The 26,434-nt window shown below is 57.0% G+C and overlaps 2 protein-coding genes across 24 annotated transcripts; one reads left to right on the plus strand and one right to left on the minus strand.

Moving 5' to 3' along the window:
- Nucleotides 1–1,469: 1,469 nt before the first annotated feature.
- BAK1 (BCL2 antagonist/killer 1) lies at nt 1,470–18,989 on the minus strand. Of its 7 annotated transcripts, none has more exons than XM_086861745.1 (6): nt 17,736–18,989; nt 14,299–14,404; nt 8,943–9,078; nt 8,720–8,863; nt 5,802–5,982; nt 1,470–4,597 (listed from the first exon to the last, which is right to left on the minus strand). In XM_086861745.1, exons 1-6 carry the CDS (start codon nt 17,943–17,945, stop codon nt 4,493–4,495), a joined length of 882 nt encoding a protein of 293 aa, XP_086717871.1. In that variant the 5' UTR covers nt 17,946–18,989; the 3' UTR covers nt 1,470–4,492. The 7 variants fall into 7 exon arrangements, with proteins under 7 accessions (XP_086717871.1, XP_086717873.1, XP_086717872.1 ...); XM_086861747.1 differs by having other exon boundaries at nt 17,943–18,794; XM_086861746.1 differs by having other exon boundaries at nt 8,720–8,866; nt 17,943–18,524.
- A 2,466-nt stretch (nt 18,990–21,455) lies between these two features.
- On the plus strand, nt 21,456–26,342 carry LOC111939825 (uncharacterized). Of its 17 annotated transcripts, none has more exons than XR_015278984.1 (8): nt 21,456–22,027; nt 22,526–22,635; nt 22,936–23,024; nt 23,493–23,593; nt 24,448–24,567; nt 24,838–24,909; nt 25,025–25,199; nt 25,319–26,342. XR_015278984.1 is itself a non-coding variant. In XM_086861752.1 (5 exons), exons 1-5 carry the CDS (start codon nt 21,492–21,494, stop codon nt 24,473–24,475), a joined length of 864 nt encoding a protein of 287 aa, XP_086717878.1. In that variant the 5' UTR covers nt 21,456–21,491; the 3' UTR covers nt 24,476–26,342. The 17 variants fall into 17 exon arrangements, 3 of the variants coding, with proteins under 3 accessions (XP_086717878.1, XP_086717879.1, XP_023798005.2); XR_015278988.1 differs by having other exon boundaries at nt 25,083–25,199; XR_015278992.1 differs by having other exon boundaries at nt 21,460–22,027; nt 22,939–23,024; nt 25,083–25,199.
- The last annotated feature ends 92 nt before the right edge of the window (nt 26,343–26,434 follow it).

Genomic DNA, 26,434 nt, shown 5'->3' on the forward strand with positions numbered 1-26,434 from the left:
TGCTCCTGGCGGATTCTGTGGAAAGCCTGAGCCCCCTTCTCCTCCTGCAGCAATTGATATCCAGAGCCTCCCTGTCCCCCCAGCGCTCCAAACACATTCCCAGGGATTAATTCTGCCCAGAACGGGCCTGGCCTGGGCTCAGCCCCTGCAGCTCTGTCTGCTCCCAACCATCCAGCAGGAATCCTGCCCTCTGCGTGCCCCACCTGGCATGGAAACCCAAACCAGGGACCCCTGGGACAGCAGAGCCCCCCCAGGGCAGCCACCTGGTCCCCAGTCCCTCAAGAGCTGCCCCAGCTCCTGGCACAGGAGGTGTTCCCTGCTGGCAGCACCGATGGATCCTCAGATCCTCACCACGATCCTGGGCCTGTGGGGAGCTTCAGCCCAGCCCCAGAGCTCCCCCAGAGCAGGGCAGCAGCAGGGGACAGGTCCCAGCTGTCCCACCCCAGGCAGGCTCATGGGCTTTCCTGACAAGGACACCTTTCTCTGTCACTTCCTTGAGTATTTGATGGCAGAGAACCCTGCTGTTCCTGCCCTGGGGTGGATTTTTCCTTTGGTGTTGCCTGTCCTTGTTGTTTCCTGCTCAGGGGGGTGTGGACACATTAGAGATCCTCAGTTCTGGGCAGGTGAAGCAGCTGCTTGGAGAGCAGAGCTCTGAAGCCTCCCCCCTCCAATCCCCAAAACCTCCCCTCTTGGTCCCCAAAACTCCCCCCTCCATCCCCAAAACCTTCCATTTCCATCCCCAGAACTTCCCCTCTTTATCCCCAAAACCCCCCTCTCCATCCCCACATCCTCCTTTCTTCATCTCCAAAATTTTCTCACTTTCATCTCCTCATCCTCCCTTCTCCATTCTCACAAACTCCCCTCTTCCATCCCAAAATTCTCCCCCTTCCATCCCAACCTTCCCCCTCCATTCCCACAGTCTCCCCTCTCCATCCTCAACATCTCTCCCTCTTTATCCCCACATTCTCCCCTATTCCATCCCATCTCCCTCCTCACAATTTCCATCTCCATCCCCCCAAAAACTCCCCTCTTCCACCCCCACCACCTTCCCCTCTCCATTACCACAACCTCCCCTCTCCATCCCAAAAACCTTCCCTTTCCATACTCACAATGCCCCATTCCATCCCAATTCCTCTCTCCATCCCAAAAACCTCCCTCTCCATCCCCACATCCTCCTTCCTCCATCCCTCAAAATCTCCCATCTTCCATCCCCACAATCTCCCCTCTCCATCCCCGAATTCTCTCCCTCTCCATCCCAAAATCTCCCCTCTCCCAGGAAGGCTCTGCAGCTCAGGGATGGCACAAGAAGCTGCAGCAGCAGCAGATTTCTCTCCCTCTGAGCTCTTCATGCTGGAAAAAAAGCTGAAGGAGAATCCTGAAATTCAGGAGGCAGCTGAGGCTGGAGAGCTCGTGGAGCAAGGAGCAAAGCTCCTGGAAGCTTCTGGAAGCAAGCCCTGCACACAGCCAGGTGAGTTTGCACTCCGTGTACCATTTTTATTTTGACATAGATATAATTTTTTATATATTACAGCATTAAAAACAGATTATTTGTAAAAACAAACGGTTTTGGCTTGGTTTTTGTGTTTGTTTTTTTTTTTTTAAGCTCAAAGCCACCCCAGCATGTCCCAGGTCCCTCCTTCCCCATCTCCCTGGTCTTTCTGGGACAACCTATGGATTTCCCTTCTCCCACTGGAAAAACAAGGTTTGTGTCCTTGTACAGCCCTTCCAGAGCCACCACGAAGTGTCCCTTACTGCCCTGTCCCCCTCCTGCAGCGCTGGGGGACAGCTGGGTCCTCCTGCAGGGCTGGGAGGGGACACTGGGACACCGGGACAAGGTGGCAGTGCCAGTGTCACACAGAGCTGCCAGCAGCCCTTAGCAGTGTCCCGGGCTCGGGCAGGGGTGGCTCAGGGGTGGGGAAGGGCTGGAGAGGTGGCTCTGACCCTCGGAGAGCAGGGACAGACTCCTCCATCCAGGAGGGGAGAGCTGGGATTAAAATCCACCCTCAAATCGGCTCAGTTGGAGTAAAAAGAGGCTCAAAAGGTATAAAAATAGGCTCAAGAGGAGTGAAAATAGGCTCAAGAGGAGTAAATAAGACTCCTTTGGGCTCTCACTCCTTTTCCATACACCACCCTAACCTCCTGGAGAATCCTCCTGGATGAATCCTCCTGGATGAATCCTCCTGGATGAATTCCTCCTGGAGCTTTTCTTCTGGAGAATCCTCCTGGATGAATTCCTCCTGGAGAATCCTCCTGGATGAATCCTCCTGGAGAATTCCTCCTGGAGCTTTTCTTCTGGAGAATCCTCCTGGATGAATTCCTCCTGGAGCTTTTCTTCTGGAGAATCCTCCTGGATGAATTTCTCCTGCCATCCCAGGAACTCCCTGTCTCTCCATGCCCTGAATTCCCCTCCTGGACAGCCCCTGGCACCAGGAAATCCCCCCAGGCCCCTTTTCCTTCCCTGGTGGGACTGGCCACACACGACTGGGGCACTGTCCCACCTCACCACTCCCACAGCCCCAGCTGGAGCTTTTTTCCACCCAGGAACCAGTGCCAGGCAGGCTGGGAGGGCTGAGAGTGGATAGAGGAGAGGCACTGACATCCTGAGAGATTCCTCCCTCTGCAAATCCCCTGAGAAAAACGGTTAACATGGAATTTTTCCTTTGGACAGCACCTATTGAAAAGTTCTTCCCTCTGTCCTGGACTTGACGAAGGCTCAATCCCTTCCCATAAATCTGAAAAATATCCTTTATGGCCTCCCAGCTGCAAGGGGAAGCTTTAGCTGGGAAATGAGAATAAATGAGCAGCAAAAGCTCTCCCTGATCCATTGGAGTTCCAGGAGTGTGTCTGAAGTAGGGAATTAAAGCTGATGCACTGATTTGTATTTTACCAAGGACTCCAAAAAGTCCTGCTGGACACACAACCCAAGCAGAGAACAGACGATGATTTGTCAATCAAGGGGCTGGTGAGGAGAAAAAAGGGAAATAACGAGTGCTGGATCGTACCCATCGTGGCCAAAAGGCTCCATCTGGTGGTGTTTGCACCCAAAAAGGAGCTGGGAGGAGGGGGGGAAGCACGGACTGTACTGGTTAAACTGGTTCACAGCAGAGGGAGGGCTCGAAACTCGAGGTAATCCCAAGCTGGGAGAAGGGATGGCACGAAGGGAACGGGAATTTTGTTTGGAGGAATGCACCTGCAAGGGGATAAAGCAGCCAGGGGGGCTCAGAGGAGCCAGCAGGGCCACAAAACCTGAGCTGTGGCCACAAAACCCAAGCACAGCCAAGATGTGCTGCCCTGCACGGGGCAAACGCATGCAAGCAGGAGTGGGAATAATATGGCAAATATTTAAATGCTTTTCTCTTAAGCACAGCCCAGAGCATTCCCATCAGGGGAAAGGGATCCTGCAGGAACAGCCAGGAGCAAAATGACAGGCTCAGATATGGAAATGGGCTGGAAAGTTTGTTATTCTGTTAAAAAAGAGGCAGGGACAGGAGAAATGTGAGTGGTTAGAAAATTCAGGCTGGTCCTGCTAAGCCTAGGCAGCTGCAGGGGGAGAAGAGGGAGGGATCCTTCATCTCCAGCTTGGGCAGGACAGGGAATAACCAGCTTGAATTCCCTGGTTTGCAAAAATGAGGAAGGTTTGGGATGGTAGAGAGGAGCTTGCTCCCCTCTTTGCCCCAAAATCACTCAAGCATTGGTCAGGAATGGAACCAGGCCAAGTCCCTGCCCAGAGGAGCCTGGTCCCTGCATGGAGCTGCTCCAGGGATGGGCTGCAGCTCCAGTGCCTCCCAGTAAGAGCCAGGGAGCCCAACTGGTGGGCAGGGGGAGGACAGGGCCCCTGGCACCTGCAGGTTTTTCACGTTGGAGAAGCTGCTGGTGCTTCCCAGCTGCGGCAGCTCAGAGGCCCTGGGAGCTCCAGGTTGGGGCAGGGAACACTGGCCAAGGGCCAGGCCAGAGGGGTTTTCATGGAAAAGGGTCGGGATGGCCGTGGAAAGGCTGGAAAAAAACTCAAGTGCTGGGCTCAGGAGCAGGGGAGGTGGAGCTGCCCCGCTCTGTTTGTCCCTGCTGGAATTTCCAACATTGGAGCAGCCAGGGCTGGGATCACCCTTCAAACACAGGGATGGAGCTGGGAGGTGGGGAGGGGGCTCTGGGAGGGGACCCAACACTGGCACTCACAGCCATTATCACACACTGCCATGGGGGCACTGTCACAGCCCTCTGCTCCTCCAGAGGAGCCAGGGCTCCCAGAGATGTCCCATCCCAGAGATGTCCCCATCCCAGAGATTCCCCCTCCTCATCAGCTTTTTGAGGCATCAAACACAACAAAGCAGAGCCCTCCATCTCCCCAGTCCACTCCTGGGGGTGCAGAGACCCCAGACCTGCAGCAGGAGGGTCCCAGCCCCAAGCCATGCTCTCTCCTGGAGGTTCCTGGGGTCGCCCCTGTGCTGGGGGATGTGGGGCAGAGTGGGGGTGCTCGAGGCCCCCCCGTGCCCCGTCAGCAGGTGAAGAAGCGCCGCACCACCAGGTGCCCCAGCAGCACCAGGGCTGTCACCACAAGCATGTACTTCATGTAAATATTGTCCAGGTGCAGCGCGGTCCCCTGCCAAGGACGGGACACCGTGGGGTCAGGCCTGGTGGGGTCCTCGACCCCCCCAAACCCCGACCCCCAAACGCTGAATCTCCTGACACCCAAACCTTGACCCTCTGGCACCCCCTGGTCCTCGTGACCCAAAAACCCTGGCTATGGTGACATCCTGATCTTGACCCTGCAGACACCCTTGGGTGTCCCCTGACCCCCAAACCCTGATCCCCAAAACCTGGCCCCCCTGACCCCCACACTCCATCCCCCCTGAGCCCCAAACCCTGAACCCAAATTCCATTCCTAACCCCCAAAACCTGATCCTGCTGATCCCCCAACCCCATAACCCTGGTGCCCCGACCCCCAAAATCTGATGACTCTTACCCCGAGTCCCAAAGCCTGATTCTGCTGACACCCTGGTCCCCCTGAGCCCCAAAGCCTGACACCTTGAATCCCAAACTCTAACCCCCCGACCCCCAAACCCTCACCCCTGACCCCCAAACCCTGCTCCCAGACCCCCAACTTCTGACTTCCAAACCCTCACCCCCAACCCCCCAAACCCTGCCCTCTGAGCCTCAATCCCTAACTCCCCAACCCCCAATCCCTGCTTCCAGACCCCCAAACCCTGACTCCCCAATCCCCCAAACCCTCACCCTGGCCCCAAACCCTAATCCCCAACCCCCCAATCCCTGCTTCCAGACCTCCAAACCCTGACTCCCCAACCCCCCAAACCCTCACCCTAGCCCCAAACCCTGACTCCCCAACCCCCCAAATCCTCACCCTGGCCCCAAACCCTAATCCCCAACCCCCCAAACCCTGCTCCCAGACCCCCAAACCCTGACTCCCCAACCCCCTAAACCCTCACCCCAACCCCCAAACCCTGCCCTCTGAGCCCCAATCCCTGACTCCCCAACCCCCAATCTCTGCTCCTAGACCCCCAAACCCTCACCCTGGCCCCAAACCCTGCTCCCAGACCCCCAAACCCTGACTCCCCAACCCCCCAAACCCTCACCCTGGCCCCAAACCATAATCCCCAACCCCCCAAACCCTGCTCCCAGACCCCCAAACCCTGACTCCCCAACCCCCCAAACCCTCACCCCCAACCCCCCAACCCTGCCCTCTGAGCCCCAATCCCTGACTCCCCCAACCCCCAATCTCTGCTCCTAGACCCCCAAACCCTCACACTCACCCTGAAACCCTGCTCCCAGAGCTGTCCCCCGCTCACCCATCCTCCCTGCTGGGCGATCCAGCGGGCGATGCGGTTCTGCAGCATGAAGTCAGCCACGAAGTGGGCGATGCGGCGCAGGAAGCCGCTGACGCCGCGCTGCCACACGTACATGGCCATGCGGTACCCGAAGGCCAGCAGGGCGATCACCCGGCCCCAGTTGATGCCGCTCTCGAACAGGCTGCAACAAAGGGTTCCCTTTGGGAATTCTTTGGAAATTCAGGGATCCCTGAATCCCTGCCCGGAGCTCTCGGCATTCCCGGAGATGCCCAGGCCGGGGGAGCTCAAGCAGCGGGGTCAAGATTGAGGAAATGGCCCCAGATTGTACCAGGAAAAGCTTAGGTCGGATATTATGGAATTTTTTTTCCTCTGGAATGGTTGTCCAGCCCTGGCACAGCTTGGACAGGCTGGGTGATCTCGAGCAATATCATCAGGATTGAGGAAATGGCCCCAAGTCGTACCAAGGAAACATTTAGTTTGGATATTTGGGAAAATCTAGTCACTGCAAAGGTTGTCCAGCCCAGGAGATCTCAAGCACCGTGGTCAGGCAGAAACAACCCCAAGTTCTTGTTGGGAACATTTAGTTTAGGTTGGATATTATGGAAAACGTTTTCTTTGGAATTTTCTTTTTTTTCTTCTCGAGCAGTGCAATCAAGACAGAGGAAACAGCCCCAAATGATACCAGGAAAAGTTTAGGCTGGATATTAAGGGAAGTTTCTTTCACTGGAAGGGTTGCCCAGCCCTGGGGATCTTGAGTAGCGTGGTCAGGCAGAAACAGCTCCAAGTTGCATCAGGAAATGTTTAGATTGGACTTTATGGAAATTTTTTTTTCTCTGGAAGGGCTGTCCAGCCCAGGCTGGGGGATCTCAAGCAATATGATCAGGATTGAGGAAATGGCCCCAAGTAGTACCAGGAAACATTTAGTTTGGATATTTGGGAAAATCTAATCACTGCAAAGGCTGTCCAGCCCAGGGGATCTCGAGCAGCATGGTCAGGACAAGAGGAAATGGCCCCAACTTGCACCAGGGAACATTTAGTTTGGGTATGTGGGAAAATCTTTCCACTGGAAGTACCCCCCAGCCTTGGAACAGCTGCTCAGGCTGGGGGATCTCAAGCAGTGGAGTCAGAACAAGAGGAAACAGCCCCAAATTGCAGCAGGAGATGTTTTGGTGGGATACTATGGGAATTTTTTTCCACTAGAAGGGTTCTCCATCCGAGGAGATCTCAAGCAGTGGGGTCAGGGCTGAGGAAATGGCCCCAAGTTGCACCAGGAAATTCTCAGGTTGGATATTCCAGAAAATCTTTCCAGTGCAAAGGTTCTCCAGCCCTGCCACAGCTGCCAGAACACCCTCCCTGGACAGATGCAACAGCCACATGGTTGTGGCCCTGGTGGCTTAGTGGTGGCCTTGGCAGTGCTGGGGAAGGGCTGGACTCAGAGAGGGCTTTCCCAACCCCAACCACCCCGGGGATGCTACACCAGCCCTTGAGGCTCATCCCAGACACACAGACACAGAGATTTTGTGGCTGGAAGAGGCTCCAAAATGCTCTTGAAGAGTTTGGCATTGATTATTCACACCAGGTTGGTAGGTGCTTTTCCTGGCTTCCAGCAAGAAGGGGAAAAAGTGAATAAAAAAAATACTGAAAAGAGGAATCTGAGGGCTGGCAGTTCAATCTGCTGCCCTGGGCTGGTGGTCCCTGCCTGCACTGGGCCTTGGAGAGGGAATTACAGCCTGGGAAGGGACACAGAACAGGTGGCAAGAGGACAGGGGTAAATTCACCTCTGTGTGACAAGGACAGGAGTTAATTTACCTGTGTGTGGAAAGGGGAAGGATAGGGTTAATTTAATTTACCTGTGTGTGAAAAGGATTAATTTAGCTGAGTGTGACAAGGGTTAATTTAGCTGAGTGTGACAAGGACAGGGACAGGGGTTAATTTAATTTACCTGCATGCCTTGCCGCCTCAGCCAGCGCGGCTTCCCGGACGGGGAGCAGGAAAAGGACAGAAAGGAAGGAATTAGACACAAACATTGGAGAAAAGAAGGAATTAGACAGAAATGCTCAGCAGAGGGCACAGGGACAGGGCTGTCACAGCCACAGGTGTTTGGAAGAGTGACAGGAACCAGAGACCTGTCCTGCCTGTGCCACAGGGCTGTGTGACCTGGGAGAACCCTGCAGAGAGAACCCCTTGATGCCTCCTCGATCCAAGCTTCCTTGGGAAGTCCTGGCAGGAAGTTTTCCGGGTCTGTGCCCTCACTCCTCACCTGTTGCTGTGCTTTGGATATTTGGATATTTGGATATTTAGATATTGGGTGGCTGTCACCTGCACAGGGCTCTGTGTGTCACCTGCAGGCTCTGTGTGTCACCTGCAGGCTCTGCCAGCCCATGGAGCAGCCCCCATCCCGAGGTGTCCATGTGGACCAGGTTGGACGGGAGTCCTGAGCCACCTGCAGGTCTCACAGCCAGCATCCTGCCCTTGGCAGTGGTTGAGGTGAGATGACCTTCGAGGTCACTCCCAACCCAACCATTCCGTGATTCTGTGATTCCTGTGACCATCCCAGCTCCAGATGTGGAGCTATGGCTGGGGTTGTTCCCAAGGGACAGCCGGAGCAGTGGCAGGGCTGGCTGTGCCCCTGAGGGGACAGGCACAGGGACATCTCCTGACAGACTCCAGCCAGCTGGGCAAGGACTGGGATGCCTGGGAGGGGACAATGATACAAGCAGATCACAGGAGGAGGAGCAGACAGGTAGAAAACGCAGGAATCATCCAGGGAAGCTTTCTGGGAGCTCAGCCAGGGCTGGAGGTGAAGCTCGAACAGACAGAGTATGGGTTTAACTGACAGCACTGACCACACCTGACCTCCCCTTCCCTTCTCCTCTGAGGAAAGCCCCCAGCCCATCCAGCAGCTCCTGAGGCCTTACCTGGAGGCAATTTTGGTGAAGTGCTCGTAGGCATTGTCGCGGGTGGGCTGCAGGGTCTCCAGCATGGTGCGGAACTCGTCATCATAGTTCTTGTAGATGTCATCCCCAATGAGGGCCAAGCGCTGCCCCACCTGGCTCCCGGTGCTGCTGGAGCCAGCAGGGAGTCAGGCCAGGCTCTGGAGCATGGCCTGCCTCAGGGTGAGGGCTGGGAGCTGGGATTTACCTCTCCAGCTCCTGCTGGATTTGCTCAATCTCCGGGTCCGGCGGCAGCTCTGCCCCTCGCTCCTCGCGCTCCTGCCGGTAGCGGTAGAAGACGTAGCTCCGGAACACCTCCTCGGCCTCCTCTGCCACGCGGCCTTCTGCAGGGGCAGGGGGGACAACACTCAAGGCACAGACTCATCTCCTTCCATTCTCAAATTCAGAAGAGGCCATTCCCTCATCCTCACCCCGAGTTTGTGCTGGTTGTGGTAACGCCAGCCTCTTGTGGCAGTCCCAAAAAACACCCAACACAAATGAATGCTCAGAGAATTAATTTTTTCATCCAGTCATCTTCCTGAGGGCACAGCCTCCTTTGGGATCCACTCCAGGCAAGAGGACTGGCACAACACACACCAGGTATTGGAGCACTTTGCAGCTTTCCCCATGCTCCATCAGGACTTTACCCAGCACAAACAATTGGGGAATTTCAGATCCAAACTGGAACTGGAGACAAAGCTCAGCCTGGTTCTGCCCAGCAGCTCCCAGCAAACAATCCTGGTTTGTAGCATGTCCTTGCGTGGCACAGCCGTGACAAGGTGAGGAAAAGATTGGTCATTTTAGGGGCATTCCTTCTGGATTCAGTCACATCCCTGGTGCAACGTGCCACCACCAGCAGGGACTGTCACCTCTGCAGGGACTGTCACCTCTGCAGGAGCAGAAGGGAGGGGAGGCTCTGGGTAAGTCCCAGAGAGAGGATTCCCCACCCGTGACAGCAGGGAAACAGCCAGGATGGGCCTGAATGGCTGCTCCAGCACATCCAGGTGGGAGAAATCCCAAAATCCCCTCTGTGCTCTCAGAAAGGGTGGGAGCAGCGAGCTGGGGTGCTGGGGCTGATTTTGAGGGCCAGGGCTCCCTCCTTGGCTCTCATCAACAAGCAGAGCTTGGCATTCCAGGAATTCCAGGCCCAGAGGGGGAATGAGCCTGTCTGTGACAGCTCCAGACACACACACATGGCCCTGTCCCCACAAAACCATCTCCAGACTCACACACATGGCCCTGTCCCCACAAAACCATCTCCAGACTCATACACATGGCCCTGTCCCCACAAAACCATCTCCAGACACACACACATGGCCCTGTCCCCACAAAACCATCTCCAGACTCACACACATGGCCCTGTCCCCACAAAACCATCTCCAGACACACACACATGGCCCTGTGCCCACAAAACCATCTCCAGACTCATACACATGGCCCTGTCCCCACAAAACCATCTCCAGACTCATACACATGGCCCTGTGCCCACAAAACCTTCTCCAAACCCACACACATGGCCCTGTCCCCACAAAACCTTCTCCAAACCCACACACATGGCCCTGTCCCCACAAAACCATCTCCAGACACACACACGGCCCTGTCCCCACAAAACCATCTCCAAACCCACACACGTGGCCCTGTCCCCACAAAACCATCTCCAGACCCACACACATGGCCCTGTCCCCACAAAACCATCTCCAGACCCACACACATGGCCCTGTCCCCACAAAACCATCTCCAGACCCACACGCGGCCCTGTCCCCACAAAACCTTCTCCAGACCCACACACGCGGCCCTGTCCCCTCACAACCACCTCCACACCCACACGAGTCCCTGCACTTTCACAACCTTCTCCAGACCCATACACATGGCCCGGTGCTCACAGAACCATCTCCAGACCCTCACAACCTTCTCCAAACCAAAATGTGGCCCTGTCCCCACACAGCCATCTCCAGACCCACACTTGTCCCCACACAACCTTCTCCACATCCCACACGTGGCCCTGTGCCCTCACAATCAGCTCCAGACCTATAAAAACATCCCTGTCCCCACAAAATTGTCTCCAGACCCACACTTGTCCCCACAAAATCATCTCCAGACCTACAAAAACATCCCTGTTCCCACATAACCTTCTCCAGACCCACACACATCTCTGCACCCTCACAACTCTCTCCAGACCCACACACGTCCCTATGCCCATACAAACATCTCCAGGACCACATGTTTTGTCCTTGCCCCCACACAACCTTCTCCAGACCCACACAGGTGTCCCTACACTGCCCAGGGAGCCCCCAGAGAGGCGTTTCAGCCCCATGGTGAGCAATCCCTCACCACACACATTCCACAGCTCCAGGGAAAGTCCCCACTCTGCCACGGGATGTGCTGGATTAGAGCTCTGTTTCAGCTGCTCCAGAAGCACCTGGAGAGGGTCAGTGGCTCCCACAGCCCCACTGAGTGACCCCACAGGGACCAGGAACACCGTCCTTCCCACGTTCTTTGCCAAGATAAAAATGGGGACAGGAGTGGTGGGGCAGGACCAGAGCTCAGCTCCTTTCAGAGGGCACCCAGACACTGCCCAGGTACAGGAGGTCCCAGGACAGGGGCAGGAGTGGGGGATCCTGCAGGACTGGGGCTTTGGGGGATCATCCTGCAGCTCCATGGTAGCCAAACCCTGTCCCACCATCCCATAAATCCAGACTGGCCACGCAGCTCTCCAAAATCTGCATTTCCAACTTGAGATCTCCCTGCCCAGAGCTGGGAAGCGAGGGCACAGCTGCTCTGGTGGTGCTGCCCCACAAACCCCACCCCAAGCCCCCAAATCACACCAAATTCTCCTCACGGGGTTTTCCAGCTGGTCCCACCTCCCTGTCCCGGATGGACCTGCCATGCTCAGGTTACACCGGCAGAGCTGAAGGGAAAGGACAGCTCCTGTCCCTGGTTCCAGGGGCTGGTTTTTGTTATCAGACACGGGTTTGTTTGATGGCAAACAAATCCTTCACTTTCTGGGAACCGGGACTTGGTGACGCTCCAGGGAGAGCCAGAAAATGAAACCAACTGACTCAGAGTTTCAGGGAGAGGAGGGCAAACACTCGGCCAGGCAGAAGAGGAAATCTCTGCACCAAAATAATCCTTGGGTTTGGCTACCCCAGGAGCTATTTCCAGTAACATCAGGGCAGGAGGACACACTCCCCCTTCCCACAGGTGCTATCCCCAGCACCCACTGGGATTGTCTTGGGATCTCTCCCACTGGAGGGATCTGGATCAGGGTTTGCCTGCTGCATTCCCAGTACCAGCAGTGCCAGGGGGAGGTTTGGTGCTGCTCAGGGATCTCTGGAAGGCAGGAACTGCTCTGTGCCTGCTCCCTCTGGGATCCACACCCTGGATCCACAGAGCAGACAGCGCTGCCCAGACCCAGAGAGCCCCAAACATTCAACCCCTGCATTTCTGTGTGAGATCCTTTATTTCTCACTACTCCCATCTCCTGGGAGCAGCTGTGCTCTGGGAAAAACTGGCAGCTCTGGCCAAAAATCTCCATCAGCCCCAAATAATCATCCCAGGCAGGGACTGGTGAAATCTGGCCCCATCCCCTGGAGCCCAGGAGACAGGGATCAGCTCCCTGCACAGAGGGAGATTCCAGCCTGCAAACAGAAGACATCCCCGGAAAGCAAAAGCAGCCTCTGGAGATTTCTGCCCCCAGGAAAGCCCAGCTCCACCTCACTGCAGCTGCAGTTTGAGTGTGGGATGAGCAGCTGGGTTTGGGTTTGATCCCAGCAAGCTGGGCAGCCCCTGGTGGTTCCTATTATCCATTAACAGCGATTCCATGAGGGATCCAGGGGTGGCCAGGGTGAGCACTGCACTGTGCTGGTGTAATCCTGCTGGAGAGCAGAGCCTCCAGACAGGGGATACCTGCCAGCCCCGAGGGATCAGCACAGCACAGAACCTTCCCCTTCCTCTGCTCTTTAGAAGCAGCACCTTCCCACCCTGAGGAGGGGCAGCATCCCCAAATATCTCCCTGCAGAGCTGAGGGGCAGCCTGGGCTGTGAGACACGAGCTCATCCCTCAAAAAAGGGAGATTTTCTGCTCCAGGTCCTGAACTAGGCTCAGGAAAGCTGCTGTAATTGTGCTATTCATGAGCAGAGCTGTTCCTGTTCCATCACACACTCCCAGGAGGCTGAGGAGGCTCCTGTCTTCATCCACAGTGCCCTAAAACCCCCTAAAGACACACCTAAAAACACCAGGAGAGGAAGGTGCCCCCCAGCCCTGCCACCTTGGCCATGCCCAAGCCAAGGAGGGCAAGGGCTCACAACAATACCCAAGCAAATCCCTGAGCAGGAGAGAAAATCTATGCTGCATCCAAAGGCAAACAAGCAGAGCCCCAAATGAAATCCAGGCTCAATCCTTGCAACAAAGAGGCAACAAAGCCTCTTTCCACCCCTCAATCCCACAGTGATATCCCTGCTCCCACTGGGGCACATGAGGCTTCTGCCACCTCCAAATTCCAGAATTCCTCCCGACTCTCCCTGAGTTTTGGGAAGCAGAAGGATGCTGGGACTGCCATTAAGTGTCTAAGAGAACAGGAACTGGGACTGTGGCGTGCTCAGAGCTCAGGGCCTGATTTCTTGCTGGTTTTCACATCAGCATCTCACTGGCCTCAACAGGAAATCAGCAAACAGCCGCTCCTTTTTGTGGATTTTTGTACCTCCTGGACTCTGGCATGGCAAGGACGGGGTATTTTCCCTTCAGGGAAAGGGTCTGGCACTGAGAGAGGGAGCAGAGCCCAGGCAGCAGCAGAGCAGAAATGCCATGGTCAGGGCAGAGCCCCAGGCTGGGCTGAGCTCCACCGCCCCACCCCTGAGTGCTGACAGAGCTGACACAGCCGATCTTCCCTCACCTGCCCAGCAGCACCAGGAGTCACCATGTCCCACCTTTCATCCTGTTCATCCTGTTGGGATGAGCTGGGAGATGAGGGTTTTTCCAGGTTGCTGTCATCCCCTTCCCAGCTTCACCCATTAAGCAGGGAAGGGCAGGGCTGGGCTCACACGGGGACAGAGTGACCCTACCCCCAGCTCACCACCACTGCCCCGGGCACACGGGACCTGATGTCACCCTCAGGCCACCCAGACCGCCTGAGATCTGTGATTTAAACCCCAAACACCTCCTGCTCTCTCCTGCTCAGGGAAGGAGATACACAACACCAGGCAGCTCCTAGCACTTTGTTCTCTCTGTGCCTTCCAGTCCCGCCTTGCTGCCCACCCTGACCATCCAATGAAAAGCACACAATCCTTGATTATTTTGGATAGAAAAGAACCTTAAAGCTCATCCTGTTCCACCCAGGGACACCTCCCACTAGGGCAGGATGCTCCAAGCCCCTGGCATCTCCCAAAAGCATTGAGCACCTCCCAGTTCAACTCAGTTCCTTATGGAGCTGCTCTGTTACCCCAGCCTTGCAAAAAGCCCCAGAGACAGGAAATCCTGTCTTGCCAAAGGAACACAGCAAGGGAATGAATAAAAAAAAATAAAGGTTTGGAGCTGCTCCCTCCCAGGAGCACCCCAGAACCCTTTACCTGAGCTGAGCCCGCTCCCGTGGCTCCCTCGGCGTCCCTGCGCCTGTGGAGGGTCCCCCTCATTCCCTGAGGCCATTGCAGAGAGGTTTGGGAATGGCAGCTTCACCTGGAAGGGTGATGGAGATGATGACTGTGGTTGCTCACAGCCCAAGGAATCCACTCTGGCAGAGCCAACTGCTCCAAGCTGCGTTTATCTCTGCCAGTGGCTCCTCCCTTCCTGGCGCACTCACTCTGTCCCACAGGAGAGCTCTGGGTTCTGGGTCCACCCCCACTTCATGGGCTGATGTTACCTCATGCTACTAGAATTCCTTCCTTTCATTTTTGCTCCATCCTGTTCTGAGAGAGCTGTGGCCTGCACCAGCTCTTCCTCAGCCCAGACCACAGAGCTTCAGAAAAGTCTGGCACTAAAATTCCAACACCTCTGCAACTCTCTGGCTGCGACCACACCGAGCTGCCATGACAACATCTTCATGAGATGAGCCCTGATTTCCTCCTGGACTCCAATTTCCTCTAATTCCCCTTGTTCTTTACATTTCCCCTCTCAGAAAATAAGAAAATTAAATGAGAACTAAACTCAAAGCTCATCTTTTCCCTGAAGTTCACAGGAATCCTACACCCGCACTTCTGGACTCATTAGAGCTCCTTTGCCCTCAGGGGTTTGGGAGGGAAATGAAGTTTCCCTCAGGATTAACAAATTAATGACGTCCCCCTCAGGATTAATGATTAACAGGATCAGGACAGCTCCTTGCTGCTGACATTCCAGAGCATATTCCCATCCCACAGTTCCACATGGCTGAATTGGGGCCTTCCCAGCTTTGGACCAAGCCTGAACTCACGGATGAGACACCTGACACAACGGAATTTAAATTGCATCCCTGACAAAAATAAAGGAAGTGCTGGGTAGGGATAAACACCCATGGCTATGGGAGAAGTGCACGGTGTGGTTCAAGCTCATGGCATCACGCTGGAGATTGTTCAGAAGGAAAAATAAATGTGAGACAGGAAGTGCAGTCTGTTTTCTGTGGGATTTTGCCTGGAAGTGCAAAGCGGCTCCACCTGGCTTAGAAAGCCACAAGGTCCTGGCACAGCTGCACTCAGGGCCTGGAGACCAAGATGGAAATGCTGTTTTTTCCTACACTCCAAGGATGGGAGGACAGGATTTCCTCCTTCCTCCCCAGACTCAAACATGTCCATCCAAGGAAGAGCTGAGAATGCAGCAAGCCTCATCAGCAGGGAGCAGGGGTAAATCTCTGGGGAAAGCTTCCAGCCACTCGCCAAGATCGGCTCCAGAGCTGCCTCTCCTGGCTCATAGAATCACAGAATTCACTGTCCTGGGATGGTGCAGATCCATGGGATGGTGCAGATCCCCTGGGATGGTGCAGATCCATGGGATGGTGCAGATCCCAGAGATGGTGTCCATCTTCTTCTCCACTGAGGAGCCTCCTGTGCTTCATCCTCTGCCATGCCAGGCCATGGCTGAACCTACCTGCACTGAGAGGACTCAGAACTGTTCCCAGGCTGGAAGCAGCTCCTTGGAGCCATGGGAACTGGGAAAAGTGGGAATTTCCTCTGAACACCACAGTGCCACTGCTCAGGTGGCACAGGATGCTGGGCAGGGTGTGGATGCACCCAGCAGAAAGCTCAGGAGCCTCTGGAGCTTTTCCAGCTCGGCGTGTGGGGCAGCAGGGCTGTGTCCCACAGTGACCAAGGGCTGCCCATGGGTGACAGGGGCTTTTCCTGCCTGGAATGAGTGAGGGCAGTCAGAAGCAAGGACTTCCTGGAGCATGGGCTGCCTGTGCAGCACACAGCCAGAGGCAGATGACTCATGATTTTCAACTTGCATTTCGTTTTGAAGCACTGCAGGAACTTTTGTTTTCGGTTTCCTCCTGGGCCCTGGCAGCGCTGTTTTCCCCGTGACACAGGACACTGCAACCCTGTCACTGCTGTCCCCAACCTCTGCCGGCCCCAAAGGCCTGTGTGGACTCCCAAAAGAGTTCACTGCTCGTCTCTGCAGGGGTCAGAGCGCCTCAGCCCATCCTCTCCGGGTTCCAGAGCTGCTGCCTGTGCTTATCCTGCTTCCCAGCTTCCCCCTTTGTTACAGGAATACCGAGCTGGAGAACAGGGAAGGGTGTGAAGGAGGAGATAACACCCAAACACCCAGAGACAGCCCAGGGCTGCGGGAAATGAAAACCCTCCGAGATCTGAGTCAGGGCTCAAGGGAAGGTGTCAGGGAAGCTGCAGGGTCTGATCCACCCTAAGAGGGTCTTGCAGGAGGCTGCAAGGGGTTAAAAGCAGCAGCCAGAACTTTGGGTGGGATTTAGCTCCAAGGGTGGCACAGGGCTCTTGTCTTCAGTAAGGAGCACCTGCCATGCCAAGAATGAACCTTCCTGGAACTCCCAACCCTCCCCAATAAAACAGACACCTTTGCCTCCACTGTTCCTCATTTCCCCCTTGTCTCCTCCCCTTAGAAGTCTCAGAGACATTTCCTGGGTGTCTTTAAGTCACCCTCATCACTTCTCCCAGCTTTTCTCCAAAGCAAAGTTCCTGAACCCTGGGCTCGGGGAAGACAGTGGGGAAAGGAAACAGATCCATGAGGATGAGCAGCGGCAATCCCGATATCCAAGCCCAGCCATGGGGCTCTGCAATCACCCCCTGACGTGTTAAGAATGCCAGGAAATAGATGGAGCATCCCCTGGGACGATCCTTTGGCAGCTCAGCTGCGTGGCAGTGATTCCATGAGGCCGTGCGGGGCAGTGATCCCTCCTGGGACAGAGATCCCACAGGATTCCTGATCCCATCCCCGCCCCTCGCCCTGCCCCAGGGCAGCGACATGGGGAGTTTGCCCAGTTTGGGGGCTGCCCAGTCCGGGGTTTTCCCACCCAGCAAGGCCCCAGGGTGGGCAAACGACCCCCAGCATCCATCCAGCCAAGGTCCCCCCAAAGCCGCGCCCGCTCCGGGGGTCCCCGCGGGGACAGCGCAGCCACACGTGCCCTGCCCGTGCCCAGGTCACAACCCGGGCGTGGTGGGACGGGTGTCACCTGTTCCTCAGCGGGGACAGCTCTGTCCCCCCGTGTCCCCTCTCCGGAGCCCTTCGGTTGATGCCGCGGGCAGCTGTCACCACCGCGGCGTGAAAATCCCAACTGGAGAAAGCTGGGTTAAACGAGAGGAAATTCCCTGTGTGGGGCAGGTAAATTCTCTCTTTGGGGCAGGGACCCGCTCGCAGCGGGACCTCCAGCCCTGCTCCGGGCGTTTCCCGCACCCAGCGCGGCCGTTGAGGAACTTTGTCCCTGTCACCCTTCCCGCAGCCCCGGAGCTCCGCACCCCGCGGCTGCCGGTGCATCCCTGCCCATCCCTGTCCCGGCCGGGCCCGGAGAACACCGATATCCCATCCTAGGAGAGTTTGGGGAGGGGGAAATCAGGGTACCCTCGTCACTCACCGCGTCCCGGCGGGGAGCAGCGGGTCGGGATATCCCGGGAGCTACCGCATCCCTGCCGGGATCCGCTCCATCCCTCCGGCCGCTCCCTTCTGCCTCCTGCCCGGAGCGCGGCACGGGGAAAGGAAGCGCGCGGGGCCGCGGGGGAGGAGTGAAAAGAAGAAGAGACAAAAAAAGAAAGAAATCAAGTAGAAACCCAGCCCCACTGACCATAGAGGCGGGCGCGGAGCCGCGCAGGACTCAGCTCCCTCTAGAGGCACCAACCCCGGCGCGGGGCAGCGCCGAGCACCGGGGGCTTTCTGGGGGGTTTTGGGGGCTCCTCGGGGGGCTCGGGGGAAGCTGAAGCATCGCCCGGCCCCGGGGCACTGCGAGGCTCGGGGGGTGCGGGGTTGGCACCGCACAGCCCGTGCCACCCTCCTTGCCGGGCTCTCCCGGAGATCTTGGGCTCCTCCCCGGCTTCTCCCGCAGTTATCGGAGCTTTTTCTTCACGGCTGCATCTTAAATTCGCCCTCTGCCAGGCTCCCCGGCCGAGAGCCCCGTTAAAGTAACGATTTGAGAGTTGCCGGCTCCTGGGAGGGAACTTGAGTTGATCCAGCAGGAAAAAAAAACCCACAAAACAAAAGTCACCGGTGGCAGAGGCGGCTCCCACCCAGTGCCTCAGGGAATTCGGAATCCGCTGAGATTTGGGGAAATCCCAGCAGCTCGAGGAGAGCGTGAGATGGATTCAGCCCCGGAGGGTTCAGCAATCTGCCCCAGCTGCTTTTCCTCTCCTCGCTCCTTGGGACGCTGCCAGGGACGCTGCTGGGACTGGAAAATGCCAGATAAGCAGAGCTTTGGGGCTGGGCAGAGCTGACTGCTGATTATCTCATCACCTCTCTGCCTGATGGCAGGAGCTCTCTGAGGGCTCCACGGCATCTCCTCGGCCCCGGAGCCAGCGATTTTGGAATTCTTGGCTTACTGGCTGAGCTTTTCCAGGGAAAACCGGGCCCTGGCAGCAGAGGGTCCTGCTCTGGCTCCCTCCGAGGTTTGGGCTGCTGGGAGCATGGCCTTGGCAAACCCTGCTGAGGGTGGGGCTGTGCTGGCGGTGAAAAGCAGCCGCTGGAGGGTGAAAAAAAGGATTCCCACAGTGGGGACAGGGACTGGGGAGAGATGTCCCAGTCAGAGCTGGCCTTTGGGGAAGGATGATCATCATGGAGTGAGGAATCAGCTCATGGGGGCTGTGCCCACCAAGGGGCTGCCTTCCTCCCAGCTGTGCCCACAGAGAAAGTCCTGAGCGGGGCTCGAGGTCCCACCACCCATTTTAATTCCTGAGGCGAGTTTTGGGGGTGAATGTGGCTGTTTGGGCCTGATGTCCATGACTCTGGGGGACCCCACTGACCCTTTGTCCTGGTTTAGGACAAATCTGTGAGAAAATCTATGAATGGGATCCCTCTAGAAAGCAAATTCAAGCGGCCCCTCCCCCAGCTGGTTCAGGAAAAATATTTCATTATAGAAAAGCAGAAAAAAATATTTATTTAGCAGAAAATTAATAATATTAAACAATAAAACCTCTCTCTGTTCAAGGAGCTGGCAAATCCAGAAAAGTCCTTTCCATGTGGGGTTGCCCAGCTCACTCAGGTTCTTATCAGTCCCTCTGGTGCTGGAAAGCGCCGAGGCCCAGGCCCCGATAGGCCACAGCCGTGAGCTCCCGGGGTTTGGCTGGGTTCTCATTCAACACCAGCTTTGAACAGATCCAAGAAAAAAGGGGGAAAAAACCAGTCTGGGGAACTTCTCTGCCTCAGCTAGCTAAAAACTAACAGCAAAGGAGAGCTGTGTCCCTCTGTCTGTCCATGCTGCAGGCAGCACAGGCCGGAGAGGCCTGCGGGGCGGTGAGTGCTGTTCCTAAACACAAACTGCGGCTTCTTCTTTCCCCCCTTCGCTCTCAGAACCAGTCTGAAGGGTGCAGAACTTAATATCCAGCACAAACAGCGCAGATAATAGGGGATAAAAGCATCATGAAGTCACCCCAGGACACCCGTGCTGGTGGTGGCTGCCCTTATGCGCAGCCAGGGTGAGCTGTGGCCAGGTTTAAGCTGTCCTGGCTCCTGCAGGACCAGTCCTGTGCCTCTGCCTGCCCTCTCACACCAATCTGGGCTGCTCCTGCCTGTTCATCCCCACCAGTTCAGGTTTAGCATCCCCAAGATTACCTGGGAGAATTTCTGCAAACACAAATCCCATCTCAACCCCTCCTCCCTGCAAACCACTTCCACCCTGAGTGTGTTGCATGACACCTCTGTGTTCTGGCTGTGGAATGCCAGCTGGGAAAGTGGCACTGAGCAGCCAATTCCCAAGCAATTTCTTGGTGTGAACCACCTCTGCCGCAGGCAGCTCTTTTTGTGGTTCATCGATGCAGAAGTTTGCAGCTGGAAAGCAGAATTCCTCCAATAATGACTCCTGCTGCTCCCATCGAGCGGCAAAAGGTGTGGAAAACAAATCGTGTGGGATTGTTGGACAACTGTGAGTGCAGAGTTTGTGGGGACCCTTGGTGTCTGCCAAATGAGAGGCTTGGAGATAACGGGAAACTGCTTGGGAAGGACCAGCTCTGTATGGGACTGGCCAGAATGGACATCAAGGTGGGAAGGAAGCATCCAGGAGATGTAAATCCTGCAGCTCCACCGAGCAGCCAGCCCGTGCTGCTGCAGAGCCCTGGGGATGTGGAATCAACAATTCCCAGCTGGCTCTGCCACCCCGGCTGCTGGTGTGAAATGTTCCCGGCTTTCACCAGCTCCTCCTTCCAGCAGCTCCTTTGGCTGGTGGGGAAATCAAAAAAAGGAAATTTGCTGGTGGAAATGTGGGGATGGAGACACTGGATTTGGGATCCTTGTGGCATTTTAGAACGTGCTTGGTGGCATCTAAATCTGTGCTGGGGATGAGAAAAGGGCTGGGAAGAGGCACTGGGAAAGAGAGCTGTGCTCGGCTGTGCATCCCCAGCCCTGCTGAGGTGCCAGCCCGAGGTGAGACCTCTCCCCATGGGCAGGAGCTGCGCTGCTCCCGGTGCTGCCGCGGGACGGGAACACAAGGCTGCAGCTGGAAGGTGGGAGAGTCTTGGGTTGGAGGAACCAGGATGATGCAGCACTTTTAGATGAGGGGTTTTGAGCATAAAAACAACCATTCTGCACCCAAGCAGCTCCCGAGGCAAGGCTGGGCAGGGGGAAAGTCCCAGGGCACAGCAGAGCTGAGCTCCAGCAGCGCCTCACAGGGAGCCTGGAGCAGCTTTGTCCCGAGTCACTGCAGCCACAGGGAGGCTGTGGGGAAATCCTGCCCTGCCCGGGGCTTCAGCTGGGGGAAAACACCCCTGGGATAGGGCCCGAGGGCCCAAGGGAGGAGCAGATGCTGGTGTGTGCCCTGGCAGGGTGACACAGTGGTGACAAGAGTGGCAGGAAGCCACTGCCACTTTGCAGGAGGTTTTATCTCCTCCCTTTGGCCTTTGGCTGCTGGAGGAGCTTCCCCAAGCTTGCCCTTGCTCCCTCCTCCCGAGCTGGGGGGAATCTCGGGGCTTGGCCCCAGCAGAGGTGGCAATGGGGCAAGGGTTGAGCTGTTGGTTTTGGGGAGGCTTCACCTCTGTTCTCCCCCCACTCCCAGCTGTGCCTGTGTCCCCCTCTCAGAGTCCTGTCCCCTCTGTGCTGTCCTCAGCCCTGTCCCAGCCCCTGGCACTGCTCAGGGCTGAGGCTCAGGGCAGTTTGTGTCCGTTGTGTCCGTTTGAGCCGCTCACTGGCACCGATGGCCACCCCAATGGCCACCCCGGTGGTCACCCTGGCTCCCAGGCAGCCCTCCCTGCTCCAGCTCTTCAGGGGGCTCTTGAGAGTCCCATGGTGGACACAGAAGCCCAGAGTGGAGGAGCTGGGGCCAGCTGAGGGGTGCAGCAGCCCAGGGAAGCCCCCAAACTGGGAGCACTGGGAGGATGGCCAGGGGAAAAGCCACCTGGCCACTTGGGCTCCCTGCTGTCCGTCCCCTCTCCAGCTCCTCAGGGGGCTTTGGGGGCTGCTGGGGAGCCTGTGGGGGACACGGCAGCCCCGGGAGGAGGAGCTGGGGGCAGCTGAGGGCTGCAGCCACCCAGGGCAGCGCTGGGATGGTGCCAGCAGGGAGAGCATGGAGTCACTGCTGGGGAAGCTGGAGGAGCTCAGCATCAGAGGCTGCCTGGTGCTCAGCACCAGTGACCAGGAGCTGCTGGGGGACAGCCACAGAGCCCAGCAGGCAGCAGGCAGCCAGGAGGGGACGGCCCCACCGGGATATTCCAGAGGCAAAGCTCTGCGGATGTAAGAGCTGGGGCGGGGGTGACACAGGGTCACAAGCCCAGCTGGCTGCAGTGTCCCCTTGAAGCGAGTGTGTCCTCCTCCAGCTCTGGAGGGACAGGGAGGAGCCTGCTGGGCTGCAGCTGATCCCAAAAAGTTGGGGGTTGGCAGGAGGCTGCTTGGTTGAATGTTATAAAATCCAGTTTTCCCCTGACTTCCTTAAAAGTTTGACCTGAGCCCAGTGTCCCCAGTGAGGCCCCAGTTGGGACATCCTGTACCCACAACTGGCAGCTCCACTCCCACCTCTGCCTGTGCCATTCCCACCTCCCCAAAGGTGCCTGGGGGGGTTCCTGGGGGCTGTGGAATCTTCCAGAGCCCCCAGTTCTGGCCCTTGGCAGCCAGTGGCCTCTCCAGGCAGGGGATGGGACCATGCCCAGCTGTGCCATTGCTGCTGGAGGGGCAGGATGGACACTCTGCTGTTGTGGCCTCATCCAGACCCCTGTGGCTGTGCTGTTCTCACAGGAATGGGCTCCCAGCAGCTCCGGGTGCCGATGGGGAAGGAGTTGCCAGCCCCGAGCCAATGCTCTCCGTGGACTCCGATGCTGAATGGGAGAAGCAGCAGCTCCTGGAAGGTGAGGGGAGGGCTCAGAGGGAAGGGAAATCCCTCATCCCCCTTTAGGGCTGGTGGCTGTGGGGATGAGTCCTGAGGAGTAACTGGACATGGAAAACACCCAGGGGGTGTGGGAGGCTGAGGCACCCCCACATTCAGCGTCCAGCATGCCTGGAATGAGTCCCTCAGCTTTGGAATATCTGGAGCTGGCATGGGATCCTCTCTCAGCAGCTCCTGAGAGAAGTTCAATTCCCACACAAGGGAGGGGAGGTGACAGCTCGGGAGAGTCACTGTTGGTTTTTTTGGGGCTTGTTTTGATCAGCAGGTGAAGGTGCAAGGCCCCCAAAAGCAGAGATGTCCCCAGGGAAGAGGTTCTGGAATGCCAGCAGACAGCAAAGGGCTCCAAATGAGGTTGGTGAGAGGATGTGGAGAGTGGGGAATGCTGCTGAGGAGGCTCCCAGCACCCCCAGGCCACGGGAAAAATGTAAGGATGCGGAACCACGAGCAAAACTGATCCTAACTCTGCCCTGCCAAGGGGCTGTGGCCTGCCAGGGGTGTCCTGGAGGTTCTTCCATCCCTCCATGGCACTTCCCAGGCAAGGAGGAAATAATCTTGGGATGCTGCTGGTCAGCAGTGGACAACCCTTCGCTTTAGGGACTGCTTGGCTCAGTTTGCTCTCGGTGCCAGGGGACATGTGCTCTGTGCCACGGAGCATTCCAGGAGCTCTGGCTGATAAAATGGCCCAGTGGGGGCACAGGGAAAGGGTTCTTTTCCCCAGCTCAGCTGCTGCTATCAGTTACATCAGAACCGAGCTGTTGTACAGAGACACTTTGTCAGCACTGACATCATCTCTTCCCGATTTTTTTTCCACTGCTGCAGGCTCCTGCCCTGGGAAGTGTGATGGGAAGGGAGGAGGAGTCACTTCTGAGTGGGGCTGCTGCTGGCCCTGCAAACCCCTGGGATGTGCTGCTGGCCAGGAGGTGAGCCAGGAGAGAAATAAACTGCCAGGGGGCAGGGTTAGACAGGATTTTAGTAGAAATTCCTCCCTGTGAGGGTGGGGAGGCCCTGGCACAGGGTGCCCAGAGCAGCTGGGGCTGCCCCTGGATCCCTGGAAGTGTCCAAGGACAAGGTTGGAGCACCCTGGGACAGTGGGAGTACCTGGGAGGTGTCCCTTCCATGGCAGGGGTGGCCCTGGATGAGCTTTAAGGTCCATTCCAACCCAAGCCATCCGAGAATTCTGCGGTTCTGGATCTCCTCGGAGCACCAGGTGGCACTCTCCGACTTCCCACCGAGCCGAGCTGAGCCGGGCTAACCCGCCTGGGAGCCGCAGCCGCCGCTGGCTCCGGGCTGCGGGCACCGGGGGACAGAGCCATGGGACAGCGAGAGAGCGGCTCTGCACGGGTCACAGAGGTTTCCCAGGGGTTTTTTTGTGGGGGTGAATTTACCTCCTGCACCCTCAGCAAGTCCCAGAATGGTAAAAACCCCCACCCAGCAAACCCCTGTTGTTGGTCAGGTTTGTCCCAGAGTTTCCTCCTGGCTCCTTCTGGGGGTCCGGAGTGGGACAGGGCACCTTTCCTGTGGTCCCACCTGTATTCCCACACCAGGGATACCAGCCAAGTCACCCTGTGCTGCCTCTGGGCTCTGCAGGAGCACAGAACATGAGGCTTTGGGCAAAGCAAAGTGCTTCTCGCACGCAGCAAATTTATCAACTTGATTAAAAAACCCCGCCAGGTCCAGGCCTGGTTGCTGTAACAGCTCCTGGAGTGAGCTGGGCGTTAATCACGCTGTGTTTGGGAGTCCAGAACAGCCAGCACAGCCAGCTCCTGTTTTCCAGGCGTTGGAAGAGCTGCCAGGCTGCTTAAGACAAAATTCCTGACAAATCCACCTTTGATAATCTGCTGTACAAACACGGGAAGGCGGAGGAGGCTGTGGGAGGGCTGAAAAATCCACTCAGGTAGGAAATCGAAGCTGGGAGTCCTGAGGCTCAGCAGCCTGGAAAGGCCCCCAGATCCTTGGGATCCAGCAGGGTGAGTGCAGGGAGGAGGCTTGGGACAAGCCTGGAAGGTCCTGCAGGTCTGTGGTGATGTGGCCAAGCAGTCCCTCGGTGTCTGGGTGGGTTCCAGCTGGGAGGACAGGCTGGGAATGCCACTCCAAATGTGCTTTTCCTCACCCTGCCTGTCTCTGATGGGTCTCTCTCCCCCCTCCATCTCCCTGGATGGAGTAGCAGAAGCTTTTGGCTGCTTTGGGAGAAGCTGGGCACAGCTGGGATCAGGTGGAACCTCTGGAAAAGGCTGAGGTGAGTCTGGGAGGGAAAAACACCACTGGAGCTGTGACCTGGGACATCTCTCAGGGCGCTGTGCTGTCACCACGGTGTGCCCTGGTCACAGCTGCATTTGTGCCTCTTCCACCAGCTCATTTCTGCTTCTTCCACCAACTCATTGTGGCCCTACCTGAGCTTCAAATTTGCAGTGTCAGGTCCATAAATCCCTTTCAGAAAAGCTGGAGCCTCCTGCAGACAAACCCAGCACGTTTCAGTCGCGCTTTTTTAATGAAATGAGCCCAGTTTGGAGCCTCCTCTGTGAGAAGGTTGGAGCAGCACTCCCTGCCTCAGTTTCCCCTCTCCTGCGAGGGGTTGCACAGCAGATCCTCCCCTCCAAAGCACCTCATGGGTCAGTGCCGGACTTGTAAACGCCTCTGAATTTCAGGCTGACGGGGGCTTTGGGGAGGAACATCCCGCTGGTTATGGAAACCCTGCATTCCCGTGGGGAATTGCCGAGCCTGGCTGCCCTCAGCCACCAGCGCGCTCCTCCTGCATTCAGGGACAGCCCGGGAGAGAGGAAAAAGCGACTTCCTTCGCTCCGTGCACAGGAAGAGCCCGCCTGGAGGTGGGGAGGGGGCTCTGTGCCTGGGGGCCCTCAGCTCCCGGCTTCTCCCTCCTGCAAGGACCAGACGCGTTCTCGTGTCCTCAATCGCTGCATCCAGGGTGGGGGGAGCTCCCCGACACCAGCGGGAAGCGGAGCCCGGGGGTCTCCGGGGGTTTCGCCCAGTGATTCTCCCTCCGTGCCCCGCTCCGCGGCGCCTGGGCAGGGCAGGCTTTGGCAAGCAGCCGGAGCTCCGGGGGTTCTTCACGGCGTGAACCCTCCCTCCCTGAGCCTCACAGAGGCTCCTTTCAGCCCCGGGGGTGTGTGCGGGGAACAGATCCCGATTCACAGATAAAAGCCGCAGCTCTGGGAATCGCTGGTGTCCAGCTTGTCCCAGGCAGGAAAAGGGGCCGGAGCCCGGCGGGGACCCAGCTGAGCATCCCTGGTGTGCCCGGGGCAGCCCCGGTGGGCAGCGGGGCTGGGGCTCGGTGCCGCTCGCTCCTTCCCTCGCTCCCTGCCCGGATGCAGCCCCTGGGAGAGGCGGGGAGCGGCTCCCCATGTTCCAGCCCCCCCCGGAGCCGGGATCGCTGCTGCTGCTGCCTCGCTCCCCACCCCGGCACCGGCCGGCCCTCGGCTCCAGCTCCTGCCTCTTCTTTTCCCTCGGCTTAACGAAAATACCGAGTTTCCCTTTCTGCTTTCCACTTTAGACCTTCGAGTCTCCCCCCGCCTCGACAGCCACGGACTGCTTTTGGTTGGAATTTTTTATTATTTTATTTTTTTTTTACATGAAGCATTTAGTGTGACTAAAACGTTCTCGCTTCTCCCTCTTGATTATTCCCTTTTCCTTATTAAAAAGCTCTGTGTTGAATTATTTTTCCTCCTTTCCCAACCCTTCCTCCCTCCAGCTTTTTTATTATTTATTCTCTGTGGCTTTTAAGGGCGTTATTCATTAATTTCATG

This window comes from Cyanistes caeruleus, chromosome 24 (genome assembly GCF_971803275.1).
Source record: "Cyanistes caeruleus chromosome 24, bCyaCae1.hap1.1, whole genome shotgun sequence".
Classification (NCBI taxonomy): Eukaryota; Metazoa; Chordata; class Aves; order Passeriformes; family Paridae; genus Cyanistes; species Cyanistes caeruleus.

Excerpts from the sequence above, each read along its gene's own strand:
- LOC111939825 (XM_086861752.1), top strand. The coding sequence starts at position 21,492 with ATGGCCACCCCAATGGCCACCCCGGTGGTCACCCTGGCTCCCAGGCAG. Across the intron at positions 22,636-22,935 it reads GAAGCAGCAGCTCCTGGAAG|CAGGTGAAGGTGCAAGGCCC; the intron begins GTGAGGGGAGGG and ends TGTTTTGATCAG. Across the intron at positions 23,025-23,492 it reads AGCAAAGGGCTCCAAATGAG|GCTCCTGCCCTGGGAAGTGT; the intron begins GTTGGTGAGAGG and ends CCACTGCTGCAG.
- BAK1 (XM_086861742.1), bottom strand. The coding sequence starts at position 17,945 with ATGGTCAGTGGGGCTGGGTTTCTACTTGATTTCTTTCTTTTTTTGTCT. Across the intron at positions 14,405-17,735 it reads CTGCTCCCCGCCGGGACGCG|GTGAAGCTGCCATTCCCAAA; the intron begins GTGAGTGACGAG and ends TCACCCTTCCAG. Across the intron at positions 5,983-8,719 it reads TTCACCAAAATTGCCTCCAG|CCTGTTCGAGAGCGGCATCA; the intron begins GTAAGGCCTCAG and ends CCTTTGTTGCAG.